This window comes from Hyaena hyaena, unplaced genomic scaffold, assembly GCF_003009895.1.
Source record: "Hyaena hyaena isolate Hyena2069 unplaced genomic scaffold, ASM300989v1 scaffold_83, whole genome shotgun sequence".
Lineage (NCBI taxonomy): Eukaryota > Metazoa > Chordata > Mammalia > Carnivora > Hyaenidae > Hyaena > Hyaena hyaena.
Window position 1 is genome coordinate 1,164,722 of NW_024080715.1, and position 16,532 is coordinate 1,181,253.

General features: G+C 48.6%; 1 protein-coding gene across 1 annotated transcript in view; it reads left to right on the plus strand.

Moving 5' to 3' along the window:
• NIM1K (NIM1 serine/threonine protein kinase) overlaps window positions 1-14,965 on the plus strand; it is a 63,636-nt gene extending 48,671 nt beyond the window's left edge. The window contains exons 3-4 of the mRNA XM_039234182.1: window positions 11,856-12,124; window positions 14,075-14,965. Coding sequence (XP_039090113.1) covers window positions 11,856-12,124; window positions 14,075-14,824 — 1,019 coding nt within the window. The 3' untranslated portion in view covers window positions 14,825-14,965. The remainder of the gene's footprint in view (window positions 1-11,855; window positions 12,125-14,074) is intronic.
• Window positions 14,966-16,532: the final 1,567 nt, after the last annotated feature.

Below are 16,532 nucleotides of genomic sequence, written 5' to 3' on the forward strand. Positions count from 1 at the left end.
TTTTACCTCTATGTGACCCAGAACAAGTTACTTTATCATTCTGTGCCTCACTTTGTTTAATGTTTATTTATTTATTTATTTATTTATTTATTTATTTGGGGGTGGGGAGAGCATGAGCAGGGGAACAGCAGAGAGAGAGGGAGAGAGAGAATCCAGAGTAGGCTCCTTGCTGTCAGTGTAGAGCCCGATGTGGGGCTCAGTCTCACAAACCGTGAGATCATGACCTGAACCAAAGTCGAGCAGGACACGTAACCGACTGAGCTACCTGGGTGCCCCTGGGCCTCAATTTCTTCATGAATAAAGTTTAAAAATATAATACATTGAATATCTACCATGGGCTAGACAGAGCCACACTAACTATTCATCAAATGCTACTATTAGTCCGACTTCAAAAAGTCTAGATTCCCTAGGCCTGCCTAGTCGCACATCATGGAGCAGAAGCCTAGTCAGATGAGCTCATGTGGAGAGCGGTAGATTACATACAGGGCTGGGGGGGTGGGGTTCTGTGGGCCCACAACGGGGAAGCAGAGCTGGGTCTCAAGAGAGTACCCTCTCCCTCTCTTTCTCTGGGGCTCATACTTGCTCATTTCTACCTCCCTTGATGAAAGTGTTGCATCTTCATACTTCTTTCTGCAGAGTGGCTTTCTCTGTGTGATTATCAGAAGACTCACGGCCACGAATGTTGGTGGCCAGTTCCATGTCTACATAATGTCCCAGCTTTATTACCCATCTCCATACCACTAGTTTCGTTCTGTGACAGCTCAAATTTTGAAGAGAAAGAATGTGCTTGTTCACTGGCTGACCGATGACCGCTGAGTTCAAGGTCAGCCGCAGCCTCTAGGGCCACGGGTCCCACGGCTCTCTCAGTGGAGCCTCAGGTCCAAAGTAGTGTCTCTGAGAGGGGAGAGTAGAGAGCACAGCAAATCGACGGACACATCCACCATAGAGCCGATAAGCAGCTAAGCAGAGAAATCAGCACAGGCCAGGAGGAAGCAAGCATCTAAGCCTGCAGACAGGCTGTGAAGTGAGGAGGGCCGAAGAAAAGACAAGTAACAACAACTGGTATTTATACGGTGAGCTTCTGCTCGAATGCGGAAGGCTTCTTGTCTGTTGTATTATAAAATTAACTGAATTCTAGTTCCTTGAGTTTCAGAGAACATGGCGTTTTTCTGCTGTGCAAGCGGGTGCCTCACTTGCCTCACTGACCTGCTTTCTTCAGTGCTGACCCGCCACAGAGCAGCCCTATGGTCAAAGGTTCAGTGTCCCCCTCTGGCGATGGGATGTATGTGCAAAAGAGGGGACAAAGGCCAAAAGCACAGGCAGTGGGAAAATCCGTTCAACAAGCAAGTTTGAACAACAGAAAACGTAATGGCAGGTAACTGAGCAACAGAAAAGGAAACCCTCGGCCTCACGGTCGGCCCATCTTGTGATGGGCACGTCTTGGCTCAGTGTGCCACCTCTCTCGGGCGGTTCTGCCTTCAGTGAGCCCCCAAGTCAGGAAGGAGCAGGAAAGTGAGAATGAAGGGAGCTGAGAGCTTGGCGGGGGGGACCCCCAGATGCAAAACAGGAGGGTGGTTCAGGTACTGGGAAGTGGAGTCTCAGGGACCGGAAGACCTGGCCTGAGGAAAGGAGGAGGGACAATTGGGCACCCCGAGCTGACTGCAAAGGAAAGAGAGAAACAACGTGCCTCCGAAATCTTTATCTCCAAGAGAGGAAGGAGATTTATCAGCGAGTGGCTTCGAAAGCCTCGCTGGGAATATCAGACAGCGGCCCCGCTGGCCGGCCCCATCGGATGGTGCAAGGTGGACGGTGGTTGTAGCAGTATGGTCCCCATCAAAGCGTGCTGGCCCGGAATCGTCATCGGGTTTCCTGGGAAGTGGGGACAGCCGAGATAAGACAGCAGAGGCCATTCCCAGGAAAGCAGAGGGTTTCAGTGCGGGGGGCGGCTCCTAGGACAGTCATTTTCAAAGGACACCAGCCCCTCGGATCTCTAGAAGGAAGGCTCCAGCAAGGGGTCCCTGTTGGCTGGAGTTTATTTTTATAGCTAACAGCTCAGATTCTCTTGGGTCTTGCAAGCGGATAGGGCAGAGCTAGGAGCCCCCTTTTAAGCTGATTAGAAATTTCTCAAAAGAGATGTTGCACTCAGCTTCTGAATATTTTATGTTCCATCTGTTGTCACAAACAAAAGTAAACAAGGTCACGGGTGCTTGTCCCTTTTCTCTGTTGCTGCCCCTCCTGACCTCCTCTTCCCTGGGCTTCCTGTGTATGACTCTAGTCTCATGTTTCTAGATCCCTTTCTTCTTTTCTCTCTCAATCTACTTATTCATCTGTTCATTCATGCCCCCCCCCCACTTTTTCTTTTTAAAAATACAATAAACTCTCCTGTGGCTGTATTTTGTTCTGGGCCTTACAGAGATGAGTAAGATACAGTGGTAGCTGTTAGGAACTCACAGTAGGTAACAGACACAGGATATGACTGGATGGTGTGCCGCAGAGTGAGGCAGATGGGCGTGTTCAGCTGTGCGGAGGGCAGCAGGACAGGGTCCTGAGCGGGACAGGCCTGGGGTAGGTCTGAGGTTTATGAAGCGCATGGGGGGATGAGCCAGGGAGGGGAGTCTTTGGAGATTTAAAAGGAATTCAGCAAGGGCGGTACAGGGGGTGACGCAGGCAGGGACTAGATCATAGAGAGTCTTCTTGTGCATTTGGGTTTTGTCATTTAGGTATTGGGGAGCCACCGAAGAGCTTTAAGCGAGCAATTAATATAAGTGATTAATATGATCAGCTTTTGGAGAGGAAAACGAGTTGAAATTGGGGCATGACAAGAGTCAGGGAAGTCAGAAAAAGTATTAGTCCGAGGGTCCAGATGGAATGATGATGTCCATCTCAACTAAAGAAGTGACAGAAAGGATGGAGAGAAGGGGATGCCTTTGGGAAATATTTCAGAATATTGGAAAACAGTGTGGTCAGCTGCACAGGTGAGAGCAGGAAGGGAGAAGAGGTGCTCAAGGTGATCCTGAGGCCCTCAGCTTTAACGACTCAGAAGTGGCTAGTGGCTGTAGAAAAAGAAGCAGATTTGAGAGGAAAGATTTGGAAGCAGTGCTTTGGAGGAACATGAGGGTCATGGAGTCTAACAGCCACCTTGGAGCCCGAGGGAAAGTAGAAAAGATTTAGGGCTTACCAAATCCAGGGAGTAGTGAGAATCTTGGGTGTTCTGGTTACAAGCTCCATGAAGTCATTGTATTATTTTGATCCTTAGAGTTTCCCTGCATGGGTTATAAATAGTAAACATATATTTGGTAAAATAAGTTAGTATAAAACTTCTCATGAAAACCCAGTGGTGGCAGGGAAGAGATTTCAGAACGATGCATGGCAGTACTGTCTGGTAGATCCTCTCTGCTGTCACCTCCTGGCAGACAGGACTGGGGACTAACTCAGTCTAGAGTAAAGCTTCATAGAGAAGGCTCACAGATCTTAAAGAAGTGATTATCTCCTCTTGAACACATTCATTAAACAGCAATTAAAGCTTGTTTTCTTATTTTAAAAATGGTTAAAAGTGGCTTTGGTGAATCCATCCTAAATAGGTCCAATATTAGAAATATTATAACCAAAAAATGCTCATTGTGGGTGTTACTTATACTGCAAAAGACTAGAAATCCCTCATGTGATCCAACGACATAAGAATGGTCAGGTAGAGGGTGCCTGGGTGGCTCAGTTGGTTGAGCGTCCAACTTCAGCTCGGGTCATGATCTCACAGTTTGTGGGTTCAAGCCCCATGTCAGGCTCTGTGCTGATGGCTCAGCCTGGAGCCTGCTTTAGATTCTGTGTCTTCCCCCTCTCTCTGTTCCTCCCCTGCTCATGCTCTGTCTCTCAAAAATTAATAAACATTTAAAAAAGTTAAAAAAAAAAAGAATGGTCAGGTAAATGAGAGCATATACACTGGATAGAAGGTTACACGGCCATTATAAATCAGGATTAATGAAAAGTCTATAGTAACGTGGAAGGTGCATGGAATAGAATAGTCAATGAAAAAGGAAAGTGCCAAACTGAGTTTACTCTGCGATGATATTCTTCACCCTGGGTTCTTGCGAGGTTAGATCAGAGCATTCACTCCACAGATATTTGTTGAGCACCTACTGTGTCACAGGGGTGCTTCTAGGGACTGGGAATACGGCAGTGAACAAAATAGGCAACAATCTCTGTGCTGTGGAACTTCTATTCTACCGGGGAGAGACAGACAAAAATATGTCAGGAAAATACTCATTATGTTACATAGTGGTAAGTGATAGGAAGGGCATCAAGCAAGGGGGACAGGGAGCAGAGAAGACCACATTTTAAATGAGTTGGCAGGGGCAGCCTTCCCGAGGGGGTGACCACTGACCTGAAAGAAATGAGGTCGCTGCCCACAGCTGTGGGGGAGGGGTGGTCGTGTGGAGGGGGTAGCAAGCCTAAGGAGGGAGTGTGTCTGTAGTACCCCAGGAACGTCCAGAGGGATGAGGGGGCGGGGGGGGGAGCGACCAGATCGTGTGGGGTCATTATGTCATAGGAAGGACTCAGGCTTTTCCTCCGAGTGAAACTGGAGTCCTTTGAGAGAGCAGAGAAGTGACACGATCTGGCTTATGCTTTAATAGGATCACCCTGGCTGCTCCGTTGAAAATAGACTGCAAGGGGTCAAAGGCAGAAAGAGAGAGACCAGTTAGGCGCCTACTGCAGTTATCCAGGCAAGAGCTTAGCGGTGGCGTGGAACAGGACAGTCACCGTGGGGTGCTGCGAGCGGCTGGATTCTGGCTCTACCTAGCAGGGATCTGCTGACAGATTCCAAGTAGAGTGTAAGAGAAGAGCGTAATGCTCAAACGGTTTGGTCCTGACAAGCGTTAAGAACAGAGTTTCCTAAAACTGAAACTGGGAAGACTGTAGGGGGTGGGGGGGGGCGTCTGGGATGGGAAAGGTCCAGAGCAGGGCACTGAGCATGTTACGTCGCACATACTTGCTACACATCTATCACGCAGACGCACCGCGTCTCCCAGCACCTTACCACTTCAGTGCACGCAAGCCTAACCTTCACAGGCCAGTCTCTCTCTGCCTCTGGACTTTCTCTAGCTGCTGGAGCCTGCTCTTCCTGCATGCCTGGGAGGCCAGAAATAGAGGGGAATTTACATCCCCCAGGAGTAGCCAAACAACCAATTACTGGCAGTCGTTGATATATCAACACCCTGGCTCTTCTTTTTTTTTTTTTAACTTTTTTCTTTAAAATGTATTTATTGCTTGATAAGGTTTCAATCTCTAGACCAAGGATTGCACATACAAATGCCGACAGGCTCTAAGCTGAGAACAAGAGGTATAAACAAGCTTGTCATAAGGTCATAGGGAGTTGGATTCTTCTGAACGGTATACCCGAAGGCATTCAAATTGCAATTTATATTTACAACATGCATTTCTGTGACACATACAATTTTATTAAGGCAGAATTAAGCTAAATATCTTAAATCTTCACAACAATTTAAGGGTAGTAGCAGTCAGGAAATTCCTCCATTTGACAGATTAGGAAACTGAGATGCAGGGAAATTGACTCGAAGTCAATAGTAGAGCTTAACTGCTAGGCAGTAGAATGTACTGGTTTAGAGTCTGGTGGACTTGACTTAGAAAATTAGCTCTGTGATGTTGTGGAGTTGCTTACCTTTGCTGAGTTATAGTGTCCCTTTCTGTGTAATGAGAATGATAATGTTCACTTTTACAAGTTGTTTGAATAACAAGCAACACCCTGGCTCTTCTGACATCAAGGCACAGTAACTCAGCGGGACTGACTGGTAACTTGCTTAGTGACACACCATTTACTGGCCATCTTTCCTTTCTCATCTCAGTTCCTCATTCTTCTACCTGTGTCTCCTGGGGTGATCGCCTTCATAAACTACTTGCACTCACATCGCTGCCTCAGGCTCTGCTTCAGGCAGAACCCAAACTAAGACAACTAAGTTGAGAGGTCATGCAGGCAGACGTGCTTCCGCATCTAGAATCCCTAAGGAAGTTACTGCAGGGAGAGAGTCCAAGGATGACGCCTCCAGGTAGCCAACATTCAGAGGCTACCGAGATGAAAGGACACAGGGAAGGAGGCTTAAACGTAGAAGAGGCAGGAGAAAAGACAGACAGCCTGTGATTCCATTTATTTGTGGAATCTAAAAAACAAAACCAACAGGCAGACTCTGAAATATAGAGAATAAACAGGTGGTTGCCAGAGGCAAGGAGGGTGGGGGATGGGTAAAATAGACAAAGGGGATTAAGAGGTACAAGCTTCCAGTTATAAAATAAATAAGTCCCGGAGATGAAAAGCAGAGCACAGGCAAGATAGTCGATAACAGTGCAGTATCGCTGTGTGGTGACAGATGGGCAGTGCTTACTGAGGTGTGCATTGTGTGTGCACCTCGGATCACTATATGGTACACCAGAAATGAAATGTAGGACATTGTATGTCAGCTATGCTCCAGTAATAAACAAAACAAAAGAGAGGAAATGCCCTAGAAACCAAGTGATAAAGGTGTTTCAAGGAGAAGGGATAAAGCTTAAGAAATAACCATTGGTCTTAGCAAATTGGGGGTCATTGCTGACTCCGAGAGGCCTCCAAAGTAAGTGCACATTCCCCAGGGGGTGCCCGAGATGATTCACTGGATAAGGGAAGGCAATATTAGAATTTCCAGGGGAGCCCGGGTGGCTCAGTCGGTTAAGTGACTCTTCATTTTGGTTGAGGTCATGGCCTCGCGGTTCATGGGTTTAAGGTCCACATCGAGCTCTGCGTTGACAGAGTGGATCCTACTTGGGATTCTCTCTTTCCCTCTCTCTCTCTGCTCTTCCCCTGCTCTCCCTCTCTCTCTCAAATAAGCAAACTTAAAAAAAGAATTCCCATTTATATTTGTCATGATATCTTTTTAATTTCCATGATTATATATACATTTAAAATGTGTATATTACTAATATATATATTATCATATATATATGGAACATATGTATCATATATATATGTGGAACAGAGAAGGCCACATTTTATTTATTTATTTTTAATGTTTTATTTATTTCTGAGAGAGAGAGAGAGAGACAGCGAGAGCAGGGAAGGGGCAGAGAGCAAGGGAGACACAGAATCCGAAGCAGAATCTGAGCTGGCTGTCGGCACAGAGCCTGACGCGGGGCTCGAACCCACAAACCGCAAGATCATGACCTGAGCCGAAGTCGGACGCTTAACCGACTGAGCCACCCAGGTGCCCCGAGGAGGCCACATTTTAAATGAGTTGGCAGGGGCAGCCGTACCGAGGGGGTGATCACTGACCTGAAAGAAATGAGGTCACTGCCCACAGTGGTGGGAGAGGAGCGGTCGTGTGGAGGCATAGCAAGCCTAACGAGGGAGTGTGTCTGTGTACTGCAGGAATGGCCAGAGGGATGAGGCCGGGGATGGCAGCGACCAGATCGTGTGGGGTCATTATGTCATAGGAAGGACTCTGGCTTTTCCTCTGAGTGAAACCAGAAGAGCGTTCAAAAATATTTCATGGATAAAGAAAGCCAATCAGAAGTTGTATAGACCAATACCCTAAGGCATCAAGACCTTTCTTCCTTCAAGATCTTCTTTCCTACACATCCCTACCACTAGAACCTTCCCTCATTGCCTCTCCACTACCTTCCTCTAGCTAACACTTAGATTCCAGAGAAAGCATTACAGATCTTTTCTGACCCCCAGATTAGGGGCACAGCCCCTTGCTTTATGCCCACATCACCTCCCACACCCTTACCCTGCAGGCCTGCTGTGCCCAATATCTTCCACCTGCTGCTCCAGATCCACTCTCCGCCCCCCATTCTGCTCTCTGCCCCAGACTATGCCATGTCTCCTTACTTCTCTGGGTCCCAGTTGGCTTTGGTCTCTTGTAAGAGATCAAAGGAAGCAGAGGGAGGCCTGATACCTGTTCTCCCAGGCCCTGGCTGTGTGTCTGTAAAGAAGACCTTAGATCCTCTCCTGGCAGATTTTTCTACAGAACACTCTGCATTCTGACATCCACTTTCTCCCCCTTGTCCCTTTGGTCTGCCTGGTTCAGTCTAGGTTTAAAAATGTGAATTAGTTGCTGACACTTAGTGATTGGAATCTTTGTATAAAAATTCAGATGTCTGGCTTCTCTTGAAAAACTTTCATGTGACAACACCGAGTCTATGTTGCAAACAGTGACAACTGTCTGGAGTTGAGTTTGCACTGGGGCATGTCCTCCTCAGGACACCGTGGTCCCCGCTGGCCCCGATTGCTTTACGTAAGCTCACCCCCTATTACCACCCTGGTCTCTCGAGATATTCGAGTCTGCAAGTCCTAGTTTCAGGAATGTGTCGCCCACCACATGGGACCTATGTCAGACTCGATTCAAGTTGGAGAAAGGGGAGGGTTACTCAAATGTGTCTAGTCTCTCTCTCGCTCTCTCTCTCTCGCTCTCTCTCTCGCTCTCTCACTCTCTCTCTCACTCTCCTGCCAGAACCAGGAGTGTCCTCTCTCTCTCAGTGCCACCCATGTGCTCACTCAGACAGGAAAGTCAGATTGTCACTCTCCCTAAAACTGTGGACCGTCTCCCCACCGTCCTACAGGTAAAGGCTGCGTTTCTTAAGGCAGCCTCCAAAGCCCTGGATTTTCTGGTCCTGTGTACCCCACTGGGCTCCCCTCATTCTCTGTGCCTGCACAGTGGGCTCCACTCAAGTCCTCGGGCACATCCGGTGTCCCTCTGTCCCTGCCCGGGCCCGACACACATGCTGTTCCCACGGCCATGTGCCGGGCCTCCCTCCTCACCTCCAGGTCACAGCTCAAGTGTCCTTTCCCAGGGAGTGGGAAAGTGTCCTTTCCCGGCTCCTACCTGCACCCCCTCCTCACATGAGCTGCACTTGTAACATGGGCCTTTTAAAAGTCTCTGTCCCTTGCTGGGCCACGGGAACAGCGTCTTCCTCATGCCTGGCACGTCGTGTCTGTGCTCACTGAACACGTGTTGAAAGAGTGGATTTGGAGACCCCGCTCTTCGTGGAAGAGCAGTTTCTACCACTTAGCGACAGTCCAGAATACCAGAGACCTTTTCATGTTTTCTGTGATCATCCATTGATGTTAGGAGGTATGGCGATAGTCTGATTTAACACCGAATGGAGGAAACAGGTGGAGAGGAGTGAGGCCCTGGGGACCCGGGGCGCAGAGGTTAAGAAAGGCCTCTGCCTTGCGGCTCCTCTCCTGCCTTACTCTGGTTCAGGCCCTGGGAGGGCAGCCTTTGCCAAGAACCATTCAAATATAAAATAAAATAAAAAATGGGGCGCCTGGATGGCTCAGTCAGTTAAGCGTCCAACTCCTGATTTCGGCTCAGGTCATGAGCTCTCGGTTCATGGATTGAGCCCCGCGTCGGGCTTTGCGCTGACCTTGTAGAGTCTGCTTAGGATTCTCTCTCTCCTCTCTCTCTCTCCCTCTCTACCCCTATGTTACTTGCTCTCTCTTAAAATAAATAAATGAACTTTAAAAAATAAAATAAGAAAATAATAATAAGACTAGGACTGTGCTCAAAGGAGGTTTGCGACAGCAGCCTGACCTCCCCCTGACCTGAATTTTGGGTGCCCCCAACAGGGGTGACAGCGGACGCTTCCAGCCAAGCAGCAAAGAGGACATGCACCCTAATAGGAGTCCGGGTCAGGATCAGGGTAAGGATCAGGGAAGAGCGGAGGTGGGGTTGGGGCTCATTATTCCAGCCATTAAAATAGCAGTTCACCCAACAGGCTACCCAAAGCCAAAAGTTTCTGCTTCCGGTAAGCAGGTGAAGCAAATCTTCCTCCTAAAGACTGAACAGTAGGAAAGATGTGACAGAGGAGGCAGAGGCCAGAGGGCTGGTAGTGGCAGTGCATCCCTGGCGCTGATTGCCCGCCGAGGGAACGCAAAATCCCAAGGTTCTGCCCTGCTGTGCTCGCCTCCTTCTTCCCCGGTATTATTACCTCCACTAGAGCAAACATTACATCAGACACCAGAGAACCTGCCCCTTTCCATTCCAGAAGCCCTGATGGGCTGACTTTAATATACAAACAGCACTCCTATTTTTAACAAGCAGCATCTATTCTTGTGCCCACAGCCCCTGTGCCAAAGTTCTTCAAAGTAGTTGTGGGTCTTCAGGGGTCCTGCAATCCTGTTTTCCCATTTACTTGCCTGGAAATTTTTTCCTTCCTTCCTTCCTTCCTTCCTTCCTTCCTTCCTTCCTTCCTTCCCTTTCTTTCTTTCTTTCTTTCTTTCTTTCTTTCTTTCTTTCTTTCAGACAGTGCAAGCTGGGAAGGGGCAGAGAGAGAGAGAGAGAGAGAGAGTATCCCAAGCAGGCTTCTTGCTGTTAGCACAAAGCCCAGTGTAAGGCTCGATCCCATGAACCTTGAGATCATGACCTGAGCCGAGATCAAGAGTCAGATGCTTAATGGACTGAGCCACCCAGGCACCCCTGGAAAATTCTTTCTTACCTAATAGAAAGTATGATCCAATTCAAACAAAAAAATTAATTGTTTTACTTTGGAGTAGATTCATCATCTTCAAACATTAACCATTTTTATTATGCAATTTATGTTAATTGTATAGTTAATTGTAGGAAAATTAGAGAATACAGATAAGTTAAAAAAATTTAAAGGAAAACCACCCGTGATCACCCTATTAATAAAATAACCATTCTAAACATTTTGGCGAATAACTTGCCAGACTTTTTTCTATGCATGTATTTGTATTTTTTTCTCACTTGTTCTATGTTGAACATCACATAGAGATCAGCGTCATTAATTTGACAACTGCATGGTGTACCGTTTTAGTGATGGATGGACCACACTTCATGTTAACCATCTCTCTTGCTGGGTGCTGTTCCCAGCATCACAGAAGTCTTCTCACACATGGCATCTGGTGCACGTGTCCGGTTATTTCTTTAAGGTTAATCGCCAAAAGTAAAATGGCTGGCTCAAAACGTGCAGCCATTCTTAAGGCTCTCAATACGTAATAGCAAACTGCGGTCCAGAACCATCATACCAGCGAACCCTCCCGCCAGCCGCACGTCACCCTGCCAGTCCGTCTCGTGCACCCCCTGACCCTCTGCACACAGAGTGCCAGTGTGGCCTGTACTATTATATCACGTGCCTGGTGCTGCCCAAGTCAGATAAAACGTAGCCACACGGGAAAGGGGTGGAGGGGGAGACAGACTAGGAATCAGCATCTATAGGCCGGTGTGCTGAGATTATCGTACAGAGAATACATGGAACCGACATCCAGGGAGAGGCTGGTTCTGAGCCTAGCCTTGAGGGGTAATCAGGAGTTACCTGAGTACAGAAAAGGGAAGCGGTGATGAGCCAAGTAGAGGAAATGATCCAGACGGAGGAAAGGTCCCAGGCATGGATGTTCAGTCCCTTTTCAGAGAACAACAAGCAGTTGTGTAACAGCTGGACTAAAGTTGTGCGTGGGGCTGTGGGGGCTGTGGACAGGAGCCATGCCGGGTGAGGCAGAAGAGGTGGGTTGGGTTTGATGAGGAGGAGCTTTCTGGGCTAAGCAAAGAAGTTGTAACTTTACCCAGAAAACTAGATCAAGATCATGAAACTGAAACTTCCTTGGAAGGCAGGAGTTGTCATCAAAACCTGTGCGTGGAAGACCCACACTGATTCCGGGGACGAGCACTGTTGTGAACTCAGGGATCTCCTGTGTATGTCTGTCATCACTGCTGACAAGCCCTGCGAGCTTGGGAACAGTCATTTAACCTCTGAGTCCCATAAAACAAAGGGGCCCATCTAGGTCTCTCACAGTTCTAAATTCTATGCGCCCATGAACATTGCACATCGTTTGACTTTTTTTTTTTTTCCCCCAGAAAAGGTGGCCATTAAGATCCTGGACAAGACCAAGTTGGACCAGAAAACCCAAAGGCTACTATCCCGTGAAATTTCCAGCATGGAAAAACTGCACCACCCCAACATCATCCGTCTGTATGAAGTGGTGGAGACCCTGTCCAAGCTCCACTTGGTGATGGAGTATGCAGGGGGTGGGGAGCTCTTTGGGAAAATTAGCACTGAAGGGAAACTCTCAGAGCCAGAAAGCAAGCTCATCTTCTCCCAGATTGTGTCTGCGGTGAAGCACATGGTGAGTGGGGTGAGGGAAGGAGTCTTGCTCTCACGCTGCCCACCATGGGAGCGTGGGCTCCGCTTTACCACCATCCAATCGCCCCGGGAGGCTTTAGTCCTGCAACGGCAGACAGCAGTCCTTTCTGTGAGTCTGGATGAGATTACACTCTCTGCCCCTACCTCGCACTGCCAGACAGCTGGCTCTGCACTCCTTCGTGACCCTGTCTGCCTGCCTCTGTGTCTCTCTCCCCTCGTACCGTGTCTCACATTCCGCCTACCCACCCTTCATGATTCCGCTCAGTTTTGTCTCTTTCTGGAATGTTCTTCAGTGTCACATCAGCTCATACAGATCCTTCTTGCCTTTAGTGAATCCCTCCAGCTCTTCTGTGCTCAGCACATTAACACTTAAGTCATTCTTACTTCAGTCCTCCGATAATTTCTTTAGGTAAATCTGGACTCCTAAAGCACACACACCCCCTACCTCCTCCCGGAACTGGCTCTGCTGTGCCCTCCCCTCTGTTGGCGGTTTTGCACCCACACATGGAGGAGCTTGATGTGTGGGCCTGACCACCATCTTTACGGCTCCATTAGTACAGAAGGCTAGGCTGTCCTCTTTACCCAGCACAGTCTCAGTACGGTTGGCAGAAAAGAGACACTTGTCGGGGTCTGTGTGAGTTGAGAGGCTATTTCTAGTTCATTCCTCTGACTGGAAGCTGTGGAGGCGAGGCTGGCCTCCGTGACCTCCTGGAGAAATTACTAGCAAGGAAGTTAGTGACCTAGCAACCAGAGATAGGCATTGGGAGGGAGAAGAGAGGGAAGAAGAAGTGAGTGAGAGCGAAGAGCCCAACTGTAATGGCGGTGGGTGTTTCAGACCTGCGGTTCCACCAGCTGTCATTTAAGTGGCCCCATGCTGTGGTGAACTCTCCCAGGGCCAAGCAGTAAGCCAGACCCACACTGAGCCATGGAACAGATGGGAAAAGAGTCTTCCACATCCTACTTGGGAAATAAATCGGGTGGGAGAGCAGAAAGGAACTCAGACTGAGGCCTCTGCAGCTCTATGCCCTGACATTTTCCCAGTTGTCCGGCGGTGAGTCACAGACACAGATCCGGATTCCACTGAGTGTGTCCACTCTGTGGCGGGACCTTGCTGAGCACTGCAGCTATGGCACCATGTGGCACCTTCGCAACAATCTCATGAGGTGGCTTTCGGGATCTCATTTTACAAGCAAGGGAAACACTCATATTACACAGCTGGTATCATTGAACCTAAAATTAACCAAGGCATCAGACTCCAAAGCCCAAGATTCTCACCCCAGGAAGCCCAGCAAAGTCACATTAAACCATCTCCCAAGAGCCCTTCGGACCAAGTAGGTCAGGGGTCTTCAAGGTTGTCTGTATGGATCCAGAATGCAAGAGTTGGGGTAGGGCACACACTTGCCACCCACAATGGGACCTGCTGCTAAAACCTTGCTGACTGTAGTCTCCTTCCTTCTACTGAATTCTGTAAAGGAGCCCCCACAAAGGAGCATGGTTGAAAAGTTGGGGAGGGCTCTAGGCCTTCTTGGTGTTTGCTCTAGTTAAGAGCCACTCCCCCCAAAAAAACCCATTCATGGCCTCAGACATGAAGGATTAATGTTTCACTGTGTTTTGGAGTGTGCAATTTCCAAAGACCGAGGTTTCAGTTCTGGCACTAATTCCTGAGTCACATGTGTGGGAGAGACTCCAACCCTTGCCCCACAGAATAGAACCTTTGGTCTGTGGGGGAGGGGGGGCGGGGTGTGGGTTTTATGTTGGCTAAAGGCTAAGGCAGGGCAGCCCTCAAGGCTTGCAGATCTGAGTTAAATTGGCATCCATTGAACTGGTTATTACTCCACCATCAACCACCTCACCGTTTCAGAGCAACTGACATTTTCTTATGGTAGTAGTATTCCTTGAAAATGATAGCTTTTCCCTATGTCTTCCTCCACAGCATGAGAACCAAATTATTCACAGAGACCTGAAAGCAGAAAACGTATTTTATACCAGTAACATCTGTGTGAAGGTGGGTGATTTTGGATTCAGCACAGTAAGTAAAAAAGGCGAAATGCTCAACACATTCTGTGGGTCGCCTCCCTACGCCGCACCCGAGCTCTTCCGAGATGAACATTACGTGGGCATTTATGTGGACATCTGGGCCTTAGGGGTGCTTCTGTACTTCATGGTGACTGGCACCATGCCGTTTCGGGCAGAGACCGTGGCCAAGCTGAAGAAGAGCATCCTGGAGGGGGCGTACAGCGTGCCCCCGCACGTGTCCGAGCCCTGCCTCCGCCTCATCCGCGGCGTCCTTCAGCCCGTGCCCACCGACAGGCATGGCATCGACTCCATCATGAGCAACGAGTGGATGCAAGGGGTGCCGTACCCCACCCCTCTGGAACCTTTCCAACTGGATCCCAAACATTTGTCTGAAACCAGCACCCTCAAGGAAGAAGAAAACGAGGTCAAAAGCACTTTAGAACACTTGGGTATTACAGAAGAGCACATTCGAAACAACCAAGGGAGAGACGCCCGAAGCGCCATTACAGGGGTCTATCGGATCATTTTACATAGAGTCCAACGAAAAAAGGCTTTGGAAAGTGTCCCGATAATGATACTCCCAGACCCTAAAGAAAGGGACCTAAAGAAAGGGTCCCGTGTCTATAGAGGCATAAGACACACATCTAAGTTTTGTTCAATTTTATAAATTGCGTTGAACTGCTGATAATTAACCAAGAGCACTGTTGCTGCTTTTAAATTTTTTCATGGAGAACTTGGGTGGAGACATTTTTGTAATTTTTAAATAAATTTAAACTTAAGATCTGCATTTCCCCTCCCCCGCAGCAAAGTCTAGATTTGCTCTCTCCTTCTTAAACTCTAACATTCGTTCATTTATTCAATCGAGAACTATTTCTGCGGTGTCACATACCAGGGACTGTTGAAGGTGCTGAGGAAAGAGCAATGACATAGGCCCAGCCCTTCTCCTCCTGTGCACGATGTTCTAGTGCCGGACAAAGGCACTGACAAAGAGAATTCAAAGAGGGTGGTGTGATATGAGAGTTTGCTACTATCATGGATGGGACCATTAGGAAAGGCCACTCAGAGTAGACAGTCTGAGATCTGAATAGGAAGCTGCAGTGACCCTTGGAAAGCAGGCGGAGAGCATTCCAGGCAGCTAGGAGTTCCAGGCTGGGTTCCTCCCAAACAGAGCCTAGGACAGAGGCTCCAAACAATAGTTTCTTTGGGAAATGATCCTGGAGAGGAGTGAGAGGCAGGGGAGAGAAACAGGAAAAGCCAACACAGATTGGCCAGCGCTATGGGTGGTCAGCACTCAACCCTGCGGGACGCTCTGAGGAGCCTTGGGGAACACATCTCAGGTGCTGCCTCGGGCACAAATGGGGAAATCATTTGCCCCTCGCCTCCTGTTCACCACTGGTCAAGAGTGGTCCCAGGTGTCACCTGCCCTGCACCCCGATTATGCTGTGTATAAGTACCCCTGGAGCGTGCTTTGGAAGAACATTTGCAGGCTATGATGTCTGAGTGCCAGATGGGTTCTCGGTGCTTCCCACGCCTTAGTGTCAGAGAAGCCCTGGAGGTGGCCTGAGACAAGATGCAGTCAGGTAGGACGACCTGCGTGAGGCTGTTCAGACTTGCATGGAAACAGTCCTTGCCTCAGTTGCTGGAGGGAGAAGCGTGGCTGGAAGGATCTGACGAGCGTATAGCTGCCGTCTGACACAACCCACCCCAGGCTCTGCTCCAACCCACCCTTCGTCATATCCAAGTCACTGCTGGCATCCCCTGCTCCTTGCAGGAGGATTAGTAGGACAAGTTACAACAAATGGTTCTCGGTTCCAGTGCATCAGAATCTCCTGGAGGCCTTGTTAAAACAGGCCGTGAGAACCCACCCCCAGAGTTCTGATTCAGTGCATCTGGAGCGGAGCCCAGGAACCTGCATTTCTGACAAGTTCTTAGGTGATGCTGATGGCATTAGGGACCACGCTTGCAGACTTTGGAGCCACAGTCATTACTGCAGCTGGTCCCGAGGTTGTGATTAGACTCATCCCTCCCTCCTCTGTCACCCATTCTAAATTTCCCTCACCTTTGGCCAGCATTTCGACTGGTCTAGATTGGGTAGTATGGTGTAGATCTTTATCATCAAAGATTTGAGCCTCTAGGGGCCCCTGGCTGGCTAAGTTGGTGGAGCATGCGACTCTTGATCTTGGGGTTGTGGGTTTGAGCCCCACATTTAGTGTAAAGATTACTGTTTAAAAATCTTCAAAAAAGAAAAAAAAGGATTTGAGCCTTTAGTTACCCCCTTGCCCTTGTCAGGCCATGGTTACTGCAACTGCCTGTTCACTGGTATCACGAGGCCCCAAAGTTACGCTCCAGTGAACCTCCTGGGTTCCAGACGTTCT